This window comes from Panthera tigris, chromosome A1 (assembly GCF_018350195.1).
Source record: "Panthera tigris isolate Pti1 chromosome A1, P.tigris_Pti1_mat1.1, whole genome shotgun sequence".
In the NCBI taxonomy this organism is placed as follows: Eukaryota; Metazoa; Chordata; class Mammalia; order Carnivora; family Felidae; genus Panthera; species Panthera tigris.
Genome location: NC_056660.1, coordinates 196,781,306 through 196,801,511, shown reverse-complemented (window position 1 = coordinate 196,801,511; position 20,206 = coordinate 196,781,306). Strand labels below are relative to the sequence as shown.

Below are 20,206 nucleotides of genomic sequence, written 5' to 3'. Positions count from 1 at the left end.
GAAATTTTAAATTATGGAAGAAATCACTAGAAAGCATTGTGTATATGTGTATACACACACACATACACACACACACACACACATATCCAAACATGGTCTCATAGACTATTAAATGATATGAGAAAATATTCACAAAATATTGTTAAGAGAAAAAATGGGGTGCCTGGGTGGCTCAGTCTGTTGAGGATCCGACTCTTGATTTTGGCTCAGGTCGTGATCCCAGGGTCACGAGATCGAGCCCGGCCATGGGCTCTGCACTGAACATGAGCCTGTTTGGGTTATCTCTCTCTCCTTCCCTCTGCCCTTCTTCCTGCTCACTCAGGAGCTCTGGAGCTCTCTCTCTGTCTCTAAACAGCAACAATAACACAAACAACAACAGTGACAACAAAAACAAAAACCTGGAATGCCTAGCAGCACGTTTTATAGCTTTCCAATTGTAGGAACGCCCGTGGCACAGGATGAAAAATCTATGAAGAATTTCCCAAAATAACAGTGGTCTTCTCCCAGTAGCAGAATCGTAGTTCTTACTTGCTTTTTTGATTTATACCCCTCAGTATCTGTCCAATTTTCTATACGCGGTATGTGTTCCTTGCTAATCAGAAAAAAGCAACGTACTTCCTTTCAAATGTTTTAAAGATATTTTTTAATTGAAAAGAGTGCTGGACACTGATACTATAGCTCTTTGGGAACACCAGCTGGCATCTGCCGTGTTGAGGGAGACGAGAGCAAGAGACGTGACCACAAGTGGGCTCGGAACCATGGGAAATGAATGGGGCAGCCTGGCTCCAGAGGCAAACTGAATTGTCCTCACAGTCGTGCTGAGGGCTGCACTCTCAGGGCTTAGAGCAGCAGATGTGGCCTGAGACAAACTTGCTGAAGCAGAGAGCACACTCTAAATATATGTGCCCGCAGGGACACCGTAACTTGCCTCCACGGAGGGGCAGGTCCCCCCAGGCAGGCAGGTTTGACTCTGCCTTCCTCCATCCTCTACCCAGAGACGGACTGGGTAAGTAGAGTCAGAGACTAGAGGAGCACGTGATGCGCACCCGCTCAGGGCGAGTGTCCTTCTGAACACGCAGGTGGTAACAAAGCCTGGCTTTGTGTGTTTTATAGCTTCAGTATCTTTCTGATCCAAAAGGCGGCCTGGGTCATAAAGTACCTGGAGGAGAGAAAACAGAAGAAGGGTACAAAGTTGATGTAGATAGTCTCTCATTTGGCACCAGGAAATATTATAAACTCTAGATTAAGAGCACAAAGTCAAAGGGGCCCCTTTGAAGTGAGTTAGTCAATTAGCTTTCTAAAACAAAGCAAACTTATGATCTTCCGGGAAAAACGAAGCAAATGATTTTTTTTTTTTTTAAGGGAAACACTGATTTCACGAATAACCTGGAAATTCGATGGCCCTTCTCTAAGCTTCATTCTACGGCCTAAAAAACGGGATAATTGGACAAGATCAATGTCCTCAAGCTTTTGGAAAGTTACACAGTACAATTACGAAAACAGCAGGATTCCCATAGAAGAGTGACACTAGTTCATTGAGAAATTGGTTCTCCTGTTGGCATTTGTTCCACGTAGTTTAAAACAGAAACGCTTGACAAGGCAGAGAGCTGCAGTTTGCAGGGTCTCCAAGCCGCTTTCGCTCGGGTCCTCACAGTATCTGTGCCACACCTTCTCCAAAGCTCACACAGCTTGCCACTCTGCCACACTGCCCTTTGCTTTGCCCTGGGACCCATCAGGTGCTAACATTCCTCCACCTCCTATCCTCTGCCTCCTCCTTTTTCTAATGATAATGGAAATGATAACAATGACAATATGAGAAAACTTAAGCTACTCATCTGACAAGCTAGGGACCATACCCATAATGTTCCTGGGCATTAAAAAAAAAATAAGTAAACCCTTTTAAATTTCTGAGCAGGTTAGAGTAGGATGGGCTCTTCATTCATCTCTGACTCCTCAGTACCTGGGACAGCATCGGGCACGTAGAACATTCTAAGAATAGTGAATGAACTCATGAATTCTTCCAGTGCCCCAAAGGTAAAGATACGTCACACCCTGCTATACCAAAAATCTCCTCCTTGAGGACCCTCATTCGTGGGTCCAATAAATACATAAAAACGCTTCTGTCCTCCATTTCATAAAATGACTGTATGTCCTAGAGTTAGCATGAGATGATAACAGTGAATTTCATTGCCCTCATTTGCTCTCAGTTTTCATGTACCATTCCTGAAATGAACATCTCACTGTGCTACATGTGATTCTAGTGTCTAAAGTGATGCACTTTTCATATAACATGCTGTCTAAATACAAACAAGCAACACCATCTGACATTCAACTAAAGAAGCAACAATCCATTCTAAGCTAGAGAAGAAATCAGCTGAGTTGGGTTTGTTCTGAGATGACAGTCTGCTTTCCAATGTTGTCCTTTATAAGGAAATTTATTGACACTGCAGTGTTGGCCGTTAGGTTATTTTCACCTTTATACTAACTTGGGGACCAAGTCTAAGATGCCACTACACTGTGAAAACCAACAGATTCCCAAGCAGTCTTAAAATTTGTCTGGAACCACAAAAGACCCCAAATAGCCAAAGCAATCTTGAAAAAGGAAAGTTAAGATGAAGGCATCACAATTCTGGACTTCAAGGTATATTACAAAGTTGTAGCAATCAAAACAGTATGGTACGGGCACGAAAATAAACACATAGATCAATGTTACAGAATAGAAAATCCAGAAATAAACCCAGAATTATATGGTCAACTAATCTTCGACAAAGCAAGAAAAAATATCCAGTGGGAAAAAGATAGTCTCTTCAACAAATGGTATTGGGAAAACTGGACAGCTACATGCAGAAGAATCAAAGTGGACCCCTTTCTTACACCATACACAAAGATAAATTCGAAATGGATTAAAGACCTAGATGTGAGACCTGAAACCATAAAGCCCTAGAAGAGAACACAGGTAATAACTTCTTTGACATTGGCCATAGCAACTTCTTTCTAGATAAGTCTCCTGAGGCAAGGGAAATAAAAGTAAAAATAAACTGTTGGGACTTCATCAAAATGAAAAGCTTCCGTGCAGTGAAGGAAGCAACCAACAAAATTCAATGGCAACCTACAAAATGGGAGAAGATATTTGTGAATGACCTATCGGATAAAAGAACATATCCACAGATTCTGGAAAGAAGGACGTCAGTGTGTGAGCGTACGTGTGCATATGTGTGTTGCCATAACAAGATGCAGCTTTAAGCACAATGGAAACTCACCTTCCATCACAGAGCTTCCCGTTTGCCGCTCCCCTTTGCCTTACTTAGTTGAGGAAATAGATTGTGTAGTAAGTACTTGTAGAGGTCCCTGCTCCAGGGGAATGACTTTTTCTCTTAAATCAGGTATATGTTCTTTTCAAAGAGAAAATGAGATCAGAAACTGGAGGCAAAGATAGTTGAGGAGAAGTACAATGGCTACCATCGTACTACCATTGAGTGAGAGACAGCCATGGAGATATATACATGGCGTCTATATCTTGGGAAGTACTTGTGTATTTTAGTATTCACAGGAATTAAAGCAATGCAGAGCATCCAAATCATAAGCTATATGACCCTGGACAAGCTATTTTCTCTGCACGGGCTTCATCTCAAAAATGGGCATAACCCATTTTACCTAATGCGTAGGATTGCAGTAAAGACTGGATGAGATGACACATGTAGGTGCCAGGCCCCGTTATCAGGTATGCAAAACTGACTCCATAATGAGCTATTATCCTCACTCTTCGCTCATTAAAGAAGGAAGAAAATTACACAGTCTCTCCCAGGTTTGATCTTTCAGCACAGAACCATCCAATAGAAATATCCAAGTCACATACGTAATTTTAAATTTTCTAAGAGCCACATTTTAAAAATTAAAAACAGGTGAAATCCATTTTAATCATATGTTTTATTTAATTATTGCATACAACATATTATCACTCTAGCACGGAATCAATATAAAAATCATTAATGAGCTATTTTTCCCTCTTCTACTCACTCTTCGAAGTTGAAGTGTTATACTTACAGTATACGTCAATTCAAACTGGCTGCATTTCGTGTACTCAGTGTAGCTGTTGACCGCCATGTTGAGCCAGTGTTGACCATGTTGACACATGTTGACCAGTGTAGCCATGTGGAGCAAAGTCCTAGAATAACAATGAGTTTAGTTTTAAACTTCATTTGCTTTGACTGAAGGCCATCGAAAAAGTAATGTCTCCAAAGCACTTAAAAGTTAAGCATTGAGACCTTGGGTGAGAAACTGGGCTAAAAATGGAAATGAAAGACCTATTGTCATCATTAATACCATGAGCATGGATGGCCACCACCAAGCCTGCAGTTTTTCCTAGGGGACCATCCGCTGGCTTAAGCCAGTATATCCACAAAGGAATTATAGGAAAATACATTCCCTTAAATGAATGATTGCTATGATTACATGGATTTTCCCATGGGCTTATGAGAGAGCAAGAGAAATTACGCAATGCTTAGGATCCTGACTAAAGCCCGGTGACTTAATGGTTATTGTTACTATTTATCATAACAATAATTAAAAGTTAATGAACAAGCAAAATGGTAATAATCATTAAATGTATGTAAACATAGTTTTATGTTAGTACTTGAACCAGAGAGCCACTGACAATGAATTGTGAAGCAAAAGAGGAAGATCATGGTGTGTGTGTGTGTGTGTGTGTGTGTGTGTGTGTGTGTCTGTCTGTCTACTTGTCTGTGTTTGACCAGAGGGGCCATGAGACCTGATAAGGAAAGACTGACTTAGCTATTGACCCAAGAATCCAAAAAGAAGGGTGCCTGGGTGGTTCAGTCGGTTAAGCATCCGACTTCGGCTCAGGTCCTGATCTCACGGTTCCTGGGTTCAAGCCCCGCGTCAAGGTCTGTGATGACAGCTCAGAGCCTGGAACCTGCTTTGGATTTTGTGTCTCCCTCTCTCTCTGCCCCTCCCCCACTTGCGCTCTGTGACGGCAGCTAGAATTGCAGGGCAGGAATTGTTAAAGTATCGGAACTGTCCCCTGTGATGCTTCGGTTGATCTATCCCAGCCAGCCCGTCGAATGAGCTTTCTCACAGCCCATAGGAAGGAGTCCACTGAAATTAAATCCTCTGCAGGGCTGCTCTGCAGTGGCAGCTGCCTCTTCTCGTGGCATCCATCCATGACGTCTAGATAGCGAGAATGAGGATGTAAAATGGTTCCACCTTTGAATCGATGTATTTAGTCTTTTGATGAGTAAAATGGCAAGATGAAGAGCTCAGACCTGAATTATCCCAGACCTGGGCTTCGATGCTGGTTCTACCACCTGACCTGGAACCGAACCTCTCCAAATCTTCACTCCCCTGTAAAATGAAAACGTCGAGGTACCTCACTCACAGGAGTGTTGCTGGCTTGAGTGAGGAGGGACACTCAAGCCTCTAGCCTCACTGCCAGGGTCTCGTTATTATTGTTGTTTGTTCTAAACTCTCTCCCGGCAGATTTTACTTTGCTCAAGGCACGTTTTTAATTTGGCGGATCATAACCAAGAATAAGCATTTGGGTGATTCTATACGTCTTGCTTTATGTTATGCATTTAATTATTCTGGGTAGCTGGGGGAAAAATTAATAAAAATGCCATCAAGGAAGGCAATTTTTTTGAAATGTTGTTACCATATTCAAACATAAAAATAGAAATGAGAAAAACCATATTCTGGCTTCATGAGGAGAATCTTTAAGGTAGCACTGTGATCCCACCGAGCCACAATAGAATCTTCTGGGGACGGGAATTTAGTGGAAGGAATATAAGTTTTGAGCCTCATTCAAGGGAGTTTAGCTATTAAAATATGAACGCATGGCCTCAACTGTCTCAGGGTTTCTGGCCCTGAGAACTTCTCCAGCCTCCACTCTATGAACCTCAGAATTCTCATCTGTAAAGTAAGAGCGTTGTACTAAGATCCCCGCTTTCCTTCACACATTTTAGGATTCTGCGTCTATAGTAGAATTGAATTTTTGCAGATCCTATTAATGAGCGTGTGACAAAATGAAAATTTCGAGCTTTTGAGGGTCCTCTCCCTGGAAGAGAGATCAACGTTATCACTCTCGGGATCACAGGGTGCAGGATCAAGAGGAAATGACTTGGGTGAGGGTAACAAAAAGCACACAAAGATTTAGGCAGAGAGAGGTCGGGGCGGGGGCACCTGCAGTTTGAGAAGTGGCAGGGAGAAAGCAAGAAAAGAGGGAATTGGAAGGTCCCTAGGGATTACGTTTCTCGTTCATGTTGTTGAGACACATCTACAAAGGATTTGGTTTATTTTTAGATGGTTGTAGATGGCTGGTCCTGTTTTGATGAAACACCAGTCCTAGACCAACCAGGTGGGCAGAGACATTCTCAGCACTCCCATTGGTTACAATCTAACCATCACGTGGTCAGGCTTACGCCTTTTCAGATTGATACACCTGCTCTGATGCCATGCATACTCTAAGGTAGTGTCTCATACGAGATGATTGAATATATCCCAACGGTGGCAATTTGACCCCTTTCACCTGGGAAAATCCAAGACCACAAATGTTTAGGAATTTCCTTTTCTTAGGTAGTTCAGAATTTTCTTTGCCTAGACCCACACCCATCCTTTGTACATGGACATCGGTGATGGGAAGACTGTCGTTTTTACTTTTCTGAGGTTTTAATGTCTTTCTCATCTTTTCCTCGTGCATTCCAACCATTCTTCATGCTTTCGAATTGAACCAGGAAAATAATTGGCCATTGATGAGAGATTTCCTCCCACTCTTTCCTCTCATCCTTTGTTGGGCTAACTCCAGGACAATTTTCGAACACAATTTAGGCATTGTCTCTCCGAAAGCTTCCTTGACCTCTCTCTTTAAACACAAAACCCCTTGCACAAAAGTATCACATCACTCACCACGCCGTATTGAAAGGATTCATTTAGCGGCCCCTTCTCCTCCCTGGTAAGCACTAGATCTCGTTCTCTTCCTTTCCCTCACTGCCTGGCACAGCTTCTGGTCCTGAGCAAGTTCCAACAAGGGTGTGTCACCCTCAGCCACCTGATGAACCAGGAATTTTGGAGCAGCTCTTGAAAACTCCCTCCTGGTCCATTTTTCTTTGCTGAAGACCAAAGAGGAGGGGAAAATAGGGAAGTCCCTCTCTAGGTTCCCATGGAAACTGAAATAAATGCAGCAGCAATTAGAGGAGAAATGAATACACTAAAAATATCATTTGACAAAGTAAAAGGATGTCACTTCTTCAAGTATTCACATTATACCTGCTGCCCTTTCTTTCCTTTAGGAGAATGTTTAGCACAGTTTATAAAACGATGGCTCTTTTGTTGCTCACAAAGCTTACTTCCTCTGTCCTAATAGTACAATTCATGTGTATATCATTACGGACTGAATGTTCATGGCCCCCTAACATGCACATGTGGAAATCCTAACCCCCGATGTGATGGCATCGGGAAATGGGGCCTTTGGGGAGATAGGTCGTGAGGGTGAAGCCGTTATGAAGGGGACTTGCGGCCTTATAAGAAGACATGAGAAAGATGATTTCTCTTTCAGCAGCATGAGGATCAATGAGACGATGGTAGTCTGAAACCTAGGAAGAAGACGCTCACCAGATACGAGATCTGCCAGCACCTTGACCTTTGATGCCCCAGCCTCCAGAATCGTGAGAAACCAATGGTTGCTGTTGAAGAATACTAGTCTATAGTATTCTGTCACAGCAGCCCGGACTGACTAAGAAATGAACACGTGTCATTCCACAGTCTGGATGTGTCTATGGCCCTCTCCCTTCCTTTTATTCACTCAGTCATTTCTCACTGAGTGCCAACAGCAACATGCCAGACGACCATGACTGAGAGACGCAGAGAAGTCCTTCCCTCACAGAGTTCACAGTCTAGCAGAAGAAACAGATGACTTAAAAAGTAAGCAAACGAATAAATACAGCCTCACCAACTGTGCAGGTGACCTTCAGGAATGAACAAGGTACTCCGATAGAGAGTAATGGAGGGACAGTTGGGATGAGCAGGTGCAAAGAGCCTGAGGCAGAGAGAGTTGGGGGTTTGAGGGACGGAGAGAAGGCTTGTGTGGCTGTAGCAGAGTTGGACAGGTTGAGAGGAATTTAGGTTTTGTTCAAAGCACAATGAGAAGTCATCAAAGCCTGAACAAGGGCGTGTTGGTGATACGTTTTATTGATCATGGTGGTTGCTGCCTACAGAACAGTTTTGAGAGGGTAAGTACAAAACTGTGGAAGCCAGGTCTGAGGGTTCCCAGAAGTTGGCAAGAAATGCTGGTGTTTTAATTTTTTTTTAATGTTTATTTATTTATTTTGAGAGGCAGTACAGGCGGGGGAGGGCCAGAGAGAATCCTACAGGCCCTGCACTGACAGCAAGGAGCCGGATGCGGGGCTCGAACCCACGAACCATGAGGTCGTGACCTGAGCCGAAACCAAGAGCTGGACACTTAACCGACTGAGCCACCCAGGCACCCCGGTGGTGTTTTAGACAAGGATGATGGAAGTGAGACAGGAAGAAGTTGGATGCCCTTGACGAATATCTTGCAAGTAGGCACTTTAGGACTTCTTGTGTCCTTTCTCTGCTCAAAACCCTTTGATGGCTCTTCTTATCCCTCGGAGTGTCAGCAAAGCTCTTGCGGAATCTGCCCCTTCCCCCACAGCTCTGTTCTCATGTCCTGCCTGTCCACGCTGACCTCTTTGCTGTTCCTTGAAAATACAAGCCATGCATTCGGCTCTTCTGCCTGAAATGATTTCCCCCAGGATGTTCAGACGTCCTCACAGTTCACCCTCTCAGCTTTTCTTCTCTTTGCTCAACTGTCTCAACAAAGCCCTCCATGACCATATTCTTTAAAATTGCATGCCCCCTGCCACCTGCAGCTTCCCTTATTACCCTTCCTGCCTTATTGCGTCTCTTGGCACTTTCCACCTTCTATCATGTTGTGTCATTTCATTTTTTATTTTGTTCATTATCTGACCCCCTTATGCTAGAACGGCATGGAGCTCCCATGAGATTCGCCACAGTATGGAACAAAGTCTACACATGGTAAGGACTCAATACATTTTGTTTTGTGGGAAGTCAGGGAAAGAATCAAGGATAGGCAGCCATGAACAACTGGGTTCTGCTTTTCTTTTAATTAAAAAAATTTTTTTTTAATGCTTATTCATTTTTGAGAGACAGAGAGAGACAGAGCATGAGCAGGAAATGGGCAGAGAGGGGGAGACACAGAATCTGAAGCAGGCTCCAGGCTCTGAGCTGTCAGCACAGAGCCCGATGTGGGGCTCAAACTCACGGACTATGAGACCATGACCTGAGCTGAAGTCGGACGCTCAAACGACTCAGCCATGCAGGAGCCCCTGATTTTTTTTTTTTAATGTTTATTTATTTTTGAGAGAGAGAAAGAGAGCAAGAGCAGGAGTGGGGGAGGGGGGGAGGGACAGAGAGAGAGGGAGACACAGAATCCAAAGCAGACTCTAGGCTCCGAGCTGTCGGCACAGAGCCCAACGCGGGGCTCGAACTCACAGACCTCGAGATCATGACTGGAGCCAAAGTCAGATGCTTAACCCACAGAGCCACCCAGGTGCCCCCAATTGGGTGCTGCTTTTTAACAGAGTGGAAAAACCTGGAGGGAAGCTATTTTGATTCTACGGTAGAATTAAAACAGCTCAGGTCCATTTTATTCTAGGACAAAGTCAGTGTTAATAAAATGGGAACGAACTTTGTTTGTTTGTTTGTTTGTTTGTTTTTGAGATGAGAAACATTGATCTTGAGGAAACGGTGAAAGCCCAGAGTAGAACAGCTAAAGGGAGTGTGGATGCTCCCTCTGTGTCCCTGTCTCCCTCCCCCGCCTGCTCCCTTCCTCACCCTGAAGCGACCTCCTTCTCCCTCCCGGTGAGTCCTACCTCCCCTGCTTTGTTGTCTCTGGCACTTCCTGCATTGGCTTCCAGTTGGCGCCTCCAACCACTCATAATCTGGCTCCTGAGTCCCTTGCAAACAAAAACAGTGTCTTCATCACGGAATAAAATCCTTCCATTAATTTTCCTGAACTCACCCTTCCAAGCCGCTCACCGTCTTACAACTATACGCACCATCCCCTGGGCTAATAAATCTAGACCACACACAAATCCCTTTCTACCTACCTGTTCAGGCCTTTCTCTCTTTTACAGGCCCACTTCCTTCCTCTCCATTATCTTTTGTAATCAACCATGGGATTCAGGCTGCAGTGACAGGCAGGGAATAATAGTTAGTGGCTTTCCTAGGGACCAGGAAGGCTGCTTAGAAAGTCTTTGGTGAATGACATAAACACCAGCATTTCACTGCAGAGCTACGCGCTCATAAAAATGCATTCTTAATTGCTCCCTTAACACTTTCATCCTGATGCTAAGCATCCTGCTCCTTGTTGGCCTTTTGGAAGAGAACTCTTTTAATTTTTTGTTTGAATGACATCCTGTTGCAGAGAGGATTAAATGGGGTAATACGTGCAAAGCAATTAGGACATTGCCTGCCATCTAACAGATGCGCCATAAATGTTAACTATTCTGAGCTATCAAAGCCCTTTCCCTCCGCCTGTTGTCAGTTTGGGTCTCATCCAAAAGGAGTCCCCCACAAAAGCATCCTCAAAACAGAGGGGAAGCCTTCCCCTTGCTGAAAGATTTCACACCTTAGAGCCTGGTAGTCTTCATCTGTTTTCAGCCAGGCAACTGATACAGGGGTTGAAGTTGGGTTTTTTGTTTTGTTTTGTTTTTTAAATATGAAAAATTTAAGTTTAACAAAACCAGCTGGTTATTAAACCAAAAACCACAGATCTTAGTGTTTGCTGTGGTTTCTCCACTACAGACATACAGTGATGGGTAGAAAGTGAGAACTCAAGCCTGAAAAAGACCTTAAACATCCTTACCCAATTTTTCATGTTCTTTTCCTTATAGGAAATGAAGGTACAGAGGGAGAAAAGTAATTTGCCTAAGGCCGTGTTGGTGAGTTTGCGACTGAGCCAAGATGAAACCAAGGTTTCTGACCTGCCGTCCGGTGCCCTTCAGATTTCCTTCCCTCGCTGGCAGGGGGTTCCTCCGTGGAGCTGTAGTCAGATCTCATTCCACACAGGGACAGAGAGAGGGGAGCCTCAGGCTGTGGGGAATCGCAGACCCTGACATCCCCCCCCACTCACGCTAACCTCTCAGGCACAAAGAAAGGCCAGAGACCAGCGCAAACTTCCTTGTTGGTCACGGGCACCTTGGATTAATCCAGAGTTGACCTAAACTGAATGCTAATTTGCAGAAGCAAGAGCAAACCAAGGATGCGGTAGGAATGGGCAAGGGAAGTTGGCATGCATCTTCCGCACTGTGCTTCTTTAAGGCCAGGACCGTGTTTTTCTGATCTTGCGTTTCTCAATAAGTATTTGTTGAACGAATGATAAATTCTCAGCCTTGCTCTAGCATTACCCTTAAACAATATGTTAAACGTATCCTAAATCCCTGTCGGAGCATCAGATACCATTGCATTAATCTGACAGTGCAAGAACGAGGCAAAATTAAGATCTGAAAAATAAAGCTGGCCCAAAACTATGCTCCAGATAAATGTGCCTAGTGGACTCATTTTCCAGCTCATTTGTCTTATGTAATGCAATTTTCTAGTTCTGTGTTTGTCTTAAAAGTCTCCTTATTTTGACAATTTTTAGACAGAGTGTTCATAGTGCCTCCATGATTGAAGACAGATAGTAATCAAATGATTACCCAAATAAATGCATAACTACAATTGCAGTAAATCACACGGAATAGGGAACTCTGAGCAAGAAAAGTTGGATTTCTAAAGGTGAAGCTTTCAGAACATGGAAGGAATGGTCTGTTGCAACTCTTCTCCACATTTGAGTTTTGAGTTCAGATTTAGCTGCCTCCATTTTTTAAGTTTATTTCTTTATTTTGAAAGAGACAGCACGAGTGGGAGAGGCACGGAGAGGGAAGGAGATAGAATCCCAAGCAGGCTCTGCACACCAACGGGGAGCCTGACACGGGGCTCGAACTCACAAACCGTGAGATCATGACCTGATCTGAAGCCAAGAGTCAGACACTTAACCAACCGAGCCACCCAGGCGCCCCTAGCTGCCTCCACTTGAAAACCCAAGCAAGAAGTTATCCTATAGACTCCACAGTTAAGCTGATTGCTTTAAGTGCCATTTTTTTAAGGGGCTCTGCTTTGCTTCAGAGCAGGAGCAGAAATAGACAAAAGGAAACTAGATTTCATTTCTTCATCAAATATTTACGGAGTCCCTGCTAGGTGTCAGGCACTTTGCTAGAGCTTAAGATACAATGAATAATGACACAGATTTGGTTGCTGATCTCTTGATGTTTACAGTCTTATAAGAGAGGTGGATGGTAATTACATGATTATACAAAGAAAGACATAAACACAAGTTATAAGTGCCAAGAAACACAGGAACTTATGAGAAAGCGTCCTTTAATTCCAATTAAGGTTCTTAAAAGGCTTTTGTAATGATTGAAATTCAAACTGAGTTTTTTAGAAACCACTGTATTGAGGTATGATTGACATGTAAAAAGCTATGCGTATTTAATATGTATAACTCGACGAATTTGGTGATAAACCTATATCTGTGAGACAATCACCACCATTTAGATAATAGACATGTGCATCACCTCCCAAAGTTTCCTCCTGCTCTCTTTATTATTATTATTGTTATTACAGTGTGTGTGTGTGTGTGTGTGTGTGTGTAAGAGCACTTGACATAGTATCTGTGCTCTTAGCAAATTTTAAATATATAGTACACTACATTGTTAGCTGTAGGCATGATGTCGCATAGTAGATCTCTAAAACTTGTTTATCTTGCATAAATAAAACTTTGTACCCTCTAACTATCGCCTCTGCGTTTCTCCCCCTTACACCATCCCTGAGCTACCACCATTCTATCCCTTGCTTCTAGGAGTTTGATTATTCTAGATTCCACATGTAAATGAAATTATACAGCATTTGGCTTTCTGTGTCTGGCTTATTTTGCTTAGCATAATATTCTCCAGCTCCATCCATGTTGTTACAAATGGCAAGATTTCCTTTTTTTTTTTTTTTTATGGTTAAAACATAGCCACATATGAAAGAAAGAAGTTGGACCCTTATCTTATACACTCACAAAACACAAAAATCAACTCAAAATGGATTAAAGTCTTAAATGCAAGACCTGAAACCATAAAACTCCTAGAAGAAAACATTTCTGGTCTTGTTCCGGGCAATGTTTTTTTTTTCGGTTTTTGTTTTTGTTTTTTCTTGGCTATGACTCCGAAAACACAGGCAAAAATAAACACATGGGACTACATCAAACTAAAAAGCTTCCACAAAGAAAAGGAAACCACTAGCCAAGTGAAATGTCAACTTCTAGATGGGAGAAAGTAATTGCAAACTATAAATCTGAACACGAGTTGATAGCCGAAGTGGATAGGGGAATCCAACAACTCAATAGCAAGAAAACAAACAGCCTGATTTAAAAATGGGCAGAGGAAATGAATAGACAATTCCCCCAAAAAGACATACGAATGGCCAGCAGACACAGGTAGATATGCTCAGTCAGGGAGATGCAAATCAAAACCACAATGAGATATCACCCCCCACCTGTCAGAATGGCTAAAATCAACACAAGAAACAAGCGTTGGATTTGGGATGAGCACTGGGTGTTGTATGGAAACCAATTTGACAATACATTTCATATATTGAAAAAAAAAAGAAACAAGTGTTGGAGAGGACGCAGAGAAAAGGGAACCCTTCCACATGTTGGTGGGATTATAATTTGGCATAGACGTCATGGAAAACAACCTGGAGTGTCCTCAAAAAATTAAAAATAGAAGTAGCTAGTTGAGATTTGAAGAAGGGGTAAGAGTTACCAAAGCAGAGAGGAGTGCAGCACAGGTATAGATAGATACTGGATAAACACTGCCATCAGACCAGTGTTTGTCCCTGGAAAATTACTTGACCTGATGATCAAACTGTAAATTACAGGGAACTGAGATTCCAGAGTCATGGGTTAAATTGTAGGGCCAGGGGACCAATCTGGCCCTGATGCTTACTTTTGTACAGTTTATGGGATAAGACTGGTTTTTTACTTTTCAAAGGCTAAAAGAAATCAAAAGAAGAAAGGTAGTTTGTGACGTATGAAAATTGTACCAAATGTAAATTTCAGTATCCATAAATAGTTTCATGGGAACATGTCCATGTTCATGGGAACACCCATTTGTTGATGCAGGTTTGAGTCATTCATTGCAACGAAAGACCGTAGGACTGGCAAAACCTGAATATTTGTTATCTCAACCTTTGCAAAAGATGTTCACCAATCCCTGGATTATAAGAAAGTGTTTGTTTTGTTTTGTTTTGTTTTTTTGAGAAGACGTAATTGTCAATATTGAGGTTGCCACTTGAGGGAAGGATTTATATGTTTAAAATAGTAGTCTCATATTAGTTCCAGGAAAAGTCCCTTCAATTGGCCTGCTCTCTGGCCCCGGATGTCCCTCAGAGATAACTTCACTTCCTTATAATAAACCGCTCTGTCCCTACTATGAGGAGGCAGTCACCTGCAGGGGTGGGGGGATTGGAGTGGCTGTGGCAGTGGCCTATCTGAAAAGAAGAACTGCCCTTGAGCCTTGTCACCTGTCACGTCAGAAGCAGACGGCCAGCGTCTGGTGACACTAAGGCTGCCAGGGCCCGTGACTCTCACTTAGGGTATAAAGGAAGTTCCATTACTTGGAATGTTAACATTCCCGGTACCCCCACTGTCAGGGTCAGTGACTCCCAGGCAGAGGGTGTGAACAAGGCACAACATACATGCTTGGCTGCCTTTTGCTCCGTGCACATCCGACAGCTTGCAGAAACAGGGCCAAGAAGTTTAAAACAGAAAATAATCCTGCTCCCGCTCCTCCCTTTGGGAGGAACCATACGAGGAAGGGAAGAATATTCCAGGCAGAAGCATGTTTGAAGGCTCCCAAGCGAGAAGGAGTTCCAGGTGGTGGAGAACAGAAAGGAGACTGGTGTGCCTGGGGCTCAAAAAGCAGAGGTCAGAGTGTAGGAGACGAGGTCAGAGAGAAGCTGGCGGCAGGTCAGCCAGGCCTTCTGAGGATATGACCCCGCGTGACTTGCTAGGTCCTCAAAAGGGTCGCGTCTTCTGCCTGGTCCTCTTGGAAGCCAGTCGTCACGCTGTGAGGAAGCAGGGAGCCTGCGTGGAAAAGCTAGGTGAGATGTTCCTGCAAACAGCCCCACAGTGACCCCAGTCACTGGCTAGTGTTACCCTCCAGACGGAGGCAGGAGCCAGCCTTGACATGATTCCAGCCACAGCTACCAGTCCCTTCAAGCTTTTGTATTCCCACCCGAAGTCCCAGACACTGTGACGCAGGAGCAAGCTCCCCCTGACTCCCTGACCCCCAGAGTCCGTAAGCATAATAAAATGGCGGGAGGTGTTTATACCACTAATTTGTCAGGCATCGAGGCATCAGACTCTACAGTGATAGGGAACCGGAACAAGAGACTAAAAATCCTGGTTTCCTCAAATCCATTCTTGTCAATTGCCTTCCTTTTTTTTTTTTTTTTAATTTTTTTTTTTAACTTTTATTTATTTTTGAGACAGAGAGAGACAGAGCATGAATGGGGGAGGGTCAGAGAGAGAGGGAGACACAGAATCCGAAACAGGCTCCAGGCTCTGAGCTGTCAGCACAGAGCCCGACGCAGGGCTCGAAATCACGGACCGCGAGATCTCACGGACCGCGAGATCACGACCTGAGCCGAAGTCGGACGCTTAACCCACTGAGCCACCCAGGTGCCCCACCTTCCTTTTTAACTTCGCAGAATATCTAGCAGCAATCGTTTTCCCTTTGGTGTAGAACCTAACCACCTAGGATGACGTGGGACTCTTTACAGACCTTACTTAAGGCTTGTCCTACCAGTTCTGTTGCCAGGACCTCAACCCCCAAGTTCAACTCTTTCACAGAGCCCACCAACACACAGTATGTGTTTCCACTATGTGTATGTTTCCAATATGCATACGTCTCCAAAACCAGTATGTGTTTCCAACGCCCTCTCAGGCACTGAACAGAATTTGGGATTTTACCTTCCTTCTCCTCAAAGTGGCAGTTGATTTAAGGCGGGGGGGGGGGGGGGGAGTAGAAAACCGGTAAGCCAAGATCACTGTTGGTAGCGACGGAAGATGAATAGAAATGAACGTTACATGTTTTACCTCGCCGCAGGACAACTTGGACAAAACGAGCACCTGCTCACAGAGTGTCACCTTTCTCACAAACCTCAGGTGTGATTCACCCACTATTCAGTCTGCACACACATTCAATCAGAACCTTGCTCGCTTACTCATCAGAACCTGTTTTCTTAGGAACAGATCCTTCCCGGGATTGCAAGAAGTTTGACATCAACTGTCAGGTTTCCCCAAGGGCTGGCTGTGAATTGTTCCGTGGGTATCTTTCTTGCCCACCACGTGCCTGTCCATCCTTCTTGCACGGACAGCACCAGGGGGAGGCTCTTAGCGAACAGGTAGGAGGAAAGTGAAAACGAACCGTCTTTCTGCTCTGGTTCTTTCTTGACCCCTGGCTTTGCAGCCTCTTCATTTACAAAGAGGAACAAGAAAGTAGCGGGATCCCTAGTGACCGATGGTTTCCCACTCAAAGGGAGTGATGGCCTTCAAAGGGGAGAGCAATTTGCTCTGCTTTTGCCAGCCTTTTCTGCTGCTCTTTTAAACACTGTTTGATTTAAATATAATAGTGAGCCTTCTGGATCAAATACTTTTCATTTCCAAGAGGAGATCAATTCCAATTTACTCCTGAAATTTGGCTTTCGTGAAAGAGCCTACTTTTCGGTCTCAGGGGTTTCTGACTTTTGTAGCAGATTTCGCTGAGCTGCTGACGACTGAGGGGGAGTGTACGTGCAAGCCGTGGATGGAAAGCCTAAAGAGCCACACTAAAGGAAGGAGAATCCAGGGGACTGTGCCAGGAATATTTCTGAGCACTTACCAGGTGCCAAGCCACGGTGATCAACACACTGCCCACAAAAGATTCTGTCTTATTCCCCCAACAGCTTCATGAAGTCCAGGGTAAAATTTTGTCACCATTTTGCAGATGAAGAAACTGGCGACTTGGAGAGCTCAAGTGACCTTCACGTAGTCACACAACGGGGCGGAGGCAAAGCTGGGATCCAGCCCAGGTCAAACACTCCAAAGCCAGCACTGATCAGAATCCACAGTGGACTCTGATGTGAAGCCAAGTTTGGGAACCAGGGAGGAAAGGCCTCCAGGTTTCATTCACTTCTTAATCGGGAAGCAGATCAGCCACACACACAACACGGTTTTGCAGGATGTCTGATCTCGGTTGGGGAATGCTAATCACTTCCCACAATGTTTGTAAGTTTTCTTCTTGACTGTTTGGATATGGTTGTTTTTTAAAAACCCTTTAAAAAGTGCATAGCACCTAAAAATACCGCCAGTAAACTATGTAACGTGGCTTCTAATTTGAACTCGCTTGGAATGGAAAGCATGGTAATCATACCAAAGGAGAGGCCGCCCAGTTTGGAGCTGGAAGGTCCGGGTTGTGATCCCCGCTCCGCCCAGATTTGCTGGGTGACACTGGGCAAAGAAGGCTACCCCCACTCCCACTTTGCCTCCTCTCCATGGGGCTGCCAGTCAAGGGCCCTTAACCTTTCAGCACCTAGGTGTGCCTCCATGACCCGTATCAGGGCAATGAGATCCTCTAGGAAAGTTCCAAGCATGGAATTCAAGAACAGAAGCATAGTAAACCCCACAAAAAGACTGGGCTCCAGACCTTTCTCCTCAGAGGCCCAGACCTGCTCTTTCTAAGGTCTGGTATGTCCACTTCCCTTGGAATCTGTGACTGACTCCAGATCCTCCCAATAAATTCCTCATTGGCATATATTAGGCAGAATGGGTTTCTGTTGTTTAAAACCAAAAACGCTAACACAGTGCTTCTTAGAAGGAAACAAATCAAAACCACAGCCTAGACTTTCCTAAACTCTCTTCAAGCTACTAACCCTGGCCACCTCATGGTCTTTTTATTACTATCTTCTTAGGACCTTCCAATCCAGTCTGAAAAGGAAGAAAAAAAAATCGGGCAGTTTGGCATTTTCCTTAGAAGTTTCCAAAGTGAGTATCTGGGAAAGTTTGCCAGAAATGTCCAGTCCTTCTATTTACTATGAAATCTAACTGGGGTCAAGTCTGAGGGGATTAGAATGCATTTGGGGGCTAGAGAAATCAGAATTCAAAACTAGCCCTGCCACTTAAAAGTGCTTAACCTTGTGCGAGTTGCTCTGAGTCTGCTTCCTATCTGTAACACGAGTGTGGCAAAATGATTTATCAAGACGTTACATAGTGTTCTGTTCACACTCTTACCTTCCATAACTCCCCATGAATATATGCATGTGTGCAAATGCACGTGCATTAACACAAATGCACATGCACAAACCCTCACACACAAGTATATACACAGAACTCCAAGAGCAAGAACTCTAAAAATTTCAGGCTCTTTTGTGACTCTTTGACTTAGAGCCAAAAAAAGATACCTGAAAATAAGATATCTGTTCCTGGGCCTGGAACTTCTGGAGTGATTTGTACTGGGGGGTTGGGAGGGTGGGGTACTAGAAGAAGGACAGTCCTCAAGACAGGGAAGAGGACAAGGTCTTTGGGTTCCATAAAGTAGGTACTTTGGCCCTGATTCCCAGACTCATCTCCACCGAAGGACTAGGACCACAGAAGGAATGTTCAGAGGGTAAGTCTGGTCTCAGCAAAGATTCTGCTCCAAGCTTAGCATGTAAGGCACTGAACTGCCCATATCAAGGATCCATGCAAGTGTGGATAAAATAGGCATGAGTGGCTACCATGGGGCACTGGGACCAGAAGATTTGTATGTGACTCTAGAAAGGGAGGAAAACTCCCGCAAAATCATGGGGATTGAATTTCCTGTCTTCCTGTTAAGATGAATCAAATTTCCTTTGATCAAAAGAGAAAAAATTGGCGTTTCTTGTCATCTATATGTTGTGTGTGTGTGTATACATATAGATATGTGTGTGTGTGTGTATATATATATATATATACATATATAATAGTGTATATATAATAATATAAATATATATACTATATATATATAATAGTATGTAATATATATTCTATATAATATTATATACATCTAGACTCCAGTGATGGCTTACAAGAATGAAATTATGGAATACACAACATTTACCACTTGCTTTTTTTTTCAACTAACAGTGTATTTTGGAGGCTCCTGGGTGGCTCATAGTTTAAGCATCCGACTTCTGCTCAGGTCATGATCTCACGGTTCATGGGTTCAAGCCCTGTGTCGGGCTCTGTGCTGACAGCTCAGAGCCTGGAGCCTGCCTCAGATTCTGTGTCTCCTTCTCTCTCTCTTCCCCTCCCCAGCTCACACTCTGTTTCTTTCTCTCTCAAAAACAAATAAACATGAAAAAATTTTAAAAAATGTATTATGGATCCTCTCCGTGGCAATACATATAAATATGTCTAATTACTATTTAACAGAAATAGTACATGCTACTGGTTAAACAAATTTCATATGTGGAAGATGTAAACTACAAAATAACACTGTCCCACCCGGCTGCGGAAGTAACCACTGTTCATCATTTCATGTTTCTGTCTGAATAATTTCAGCGTATACGCGCATATCTTATGTCTGCTTTGAACTAACCTTAACTGCTCGGGTATTGTGGTCCCCGTCTCTTCCCCACACGTCGCTATGTGAACTATCTATCACCCAGAACACCCTCCAGTCTGAGTTCTAATCTGTTCCCTAAACAGAAGAGCAGTGAGACACAGGGACCCTAGGAAAAATTTCTACTTCTAAACAAGCCTGATATTTGGTCTTCTAAATATTTTTGGAAGCCATAAGTAGCAGACAGTGATTAATACAAGAATATGCAGGCTACTGAACAAAACATACATAGTTCGGAGTGTTACCTGGTGTAAAAAAACTGTCCATAAGTGGCTTTCTTTAACCAACCTCATCTACTTATTCTCAGGAACGGTGATTCCCAGGGTCCGACTCTCATGCTTACAAGCCTGTAATGGAAAAGACTTCCTAGTCTGTTTACCTAACACCTCCCTCTCTTAGCATGACATCTCTGAGAGTCCCAGTTAAACAGGCTGAACACAGTTCAG

At 43.7% G+C, this 20,206-nt stretch overlaps 1 protein-coding gene across 1 annotated transcript in view; it reads right to left on the bottom strand.

Annotated features, from left to right (window-relative positions):
- Positions 1 to 666: 666 nt before the first annotated feature.
- The window catches only part of LOC122231767, a 59,338-nt gene continuing 39,798 nt past the window's right edge, over positions 667 to 20,206 (bottom strand). The window contains exons 3-4 of the mRNA XM_042960166.1: positions 4,045 to 4,165; positions 667 to 1,159 (exon numbers count right to left, since the gene is read on the bottom strand). Coding sequence (XP_042816100.1) covers positions 893 to 1,159; positions 4,045 to 4,165 — 388 coding nt within the window. The 3' untranslated portion in view covers positions 667 to 892. The remainder of the gene's footprint in view (positions 1,160 to 4,044; positions 4,166 to 20,206) is intronic.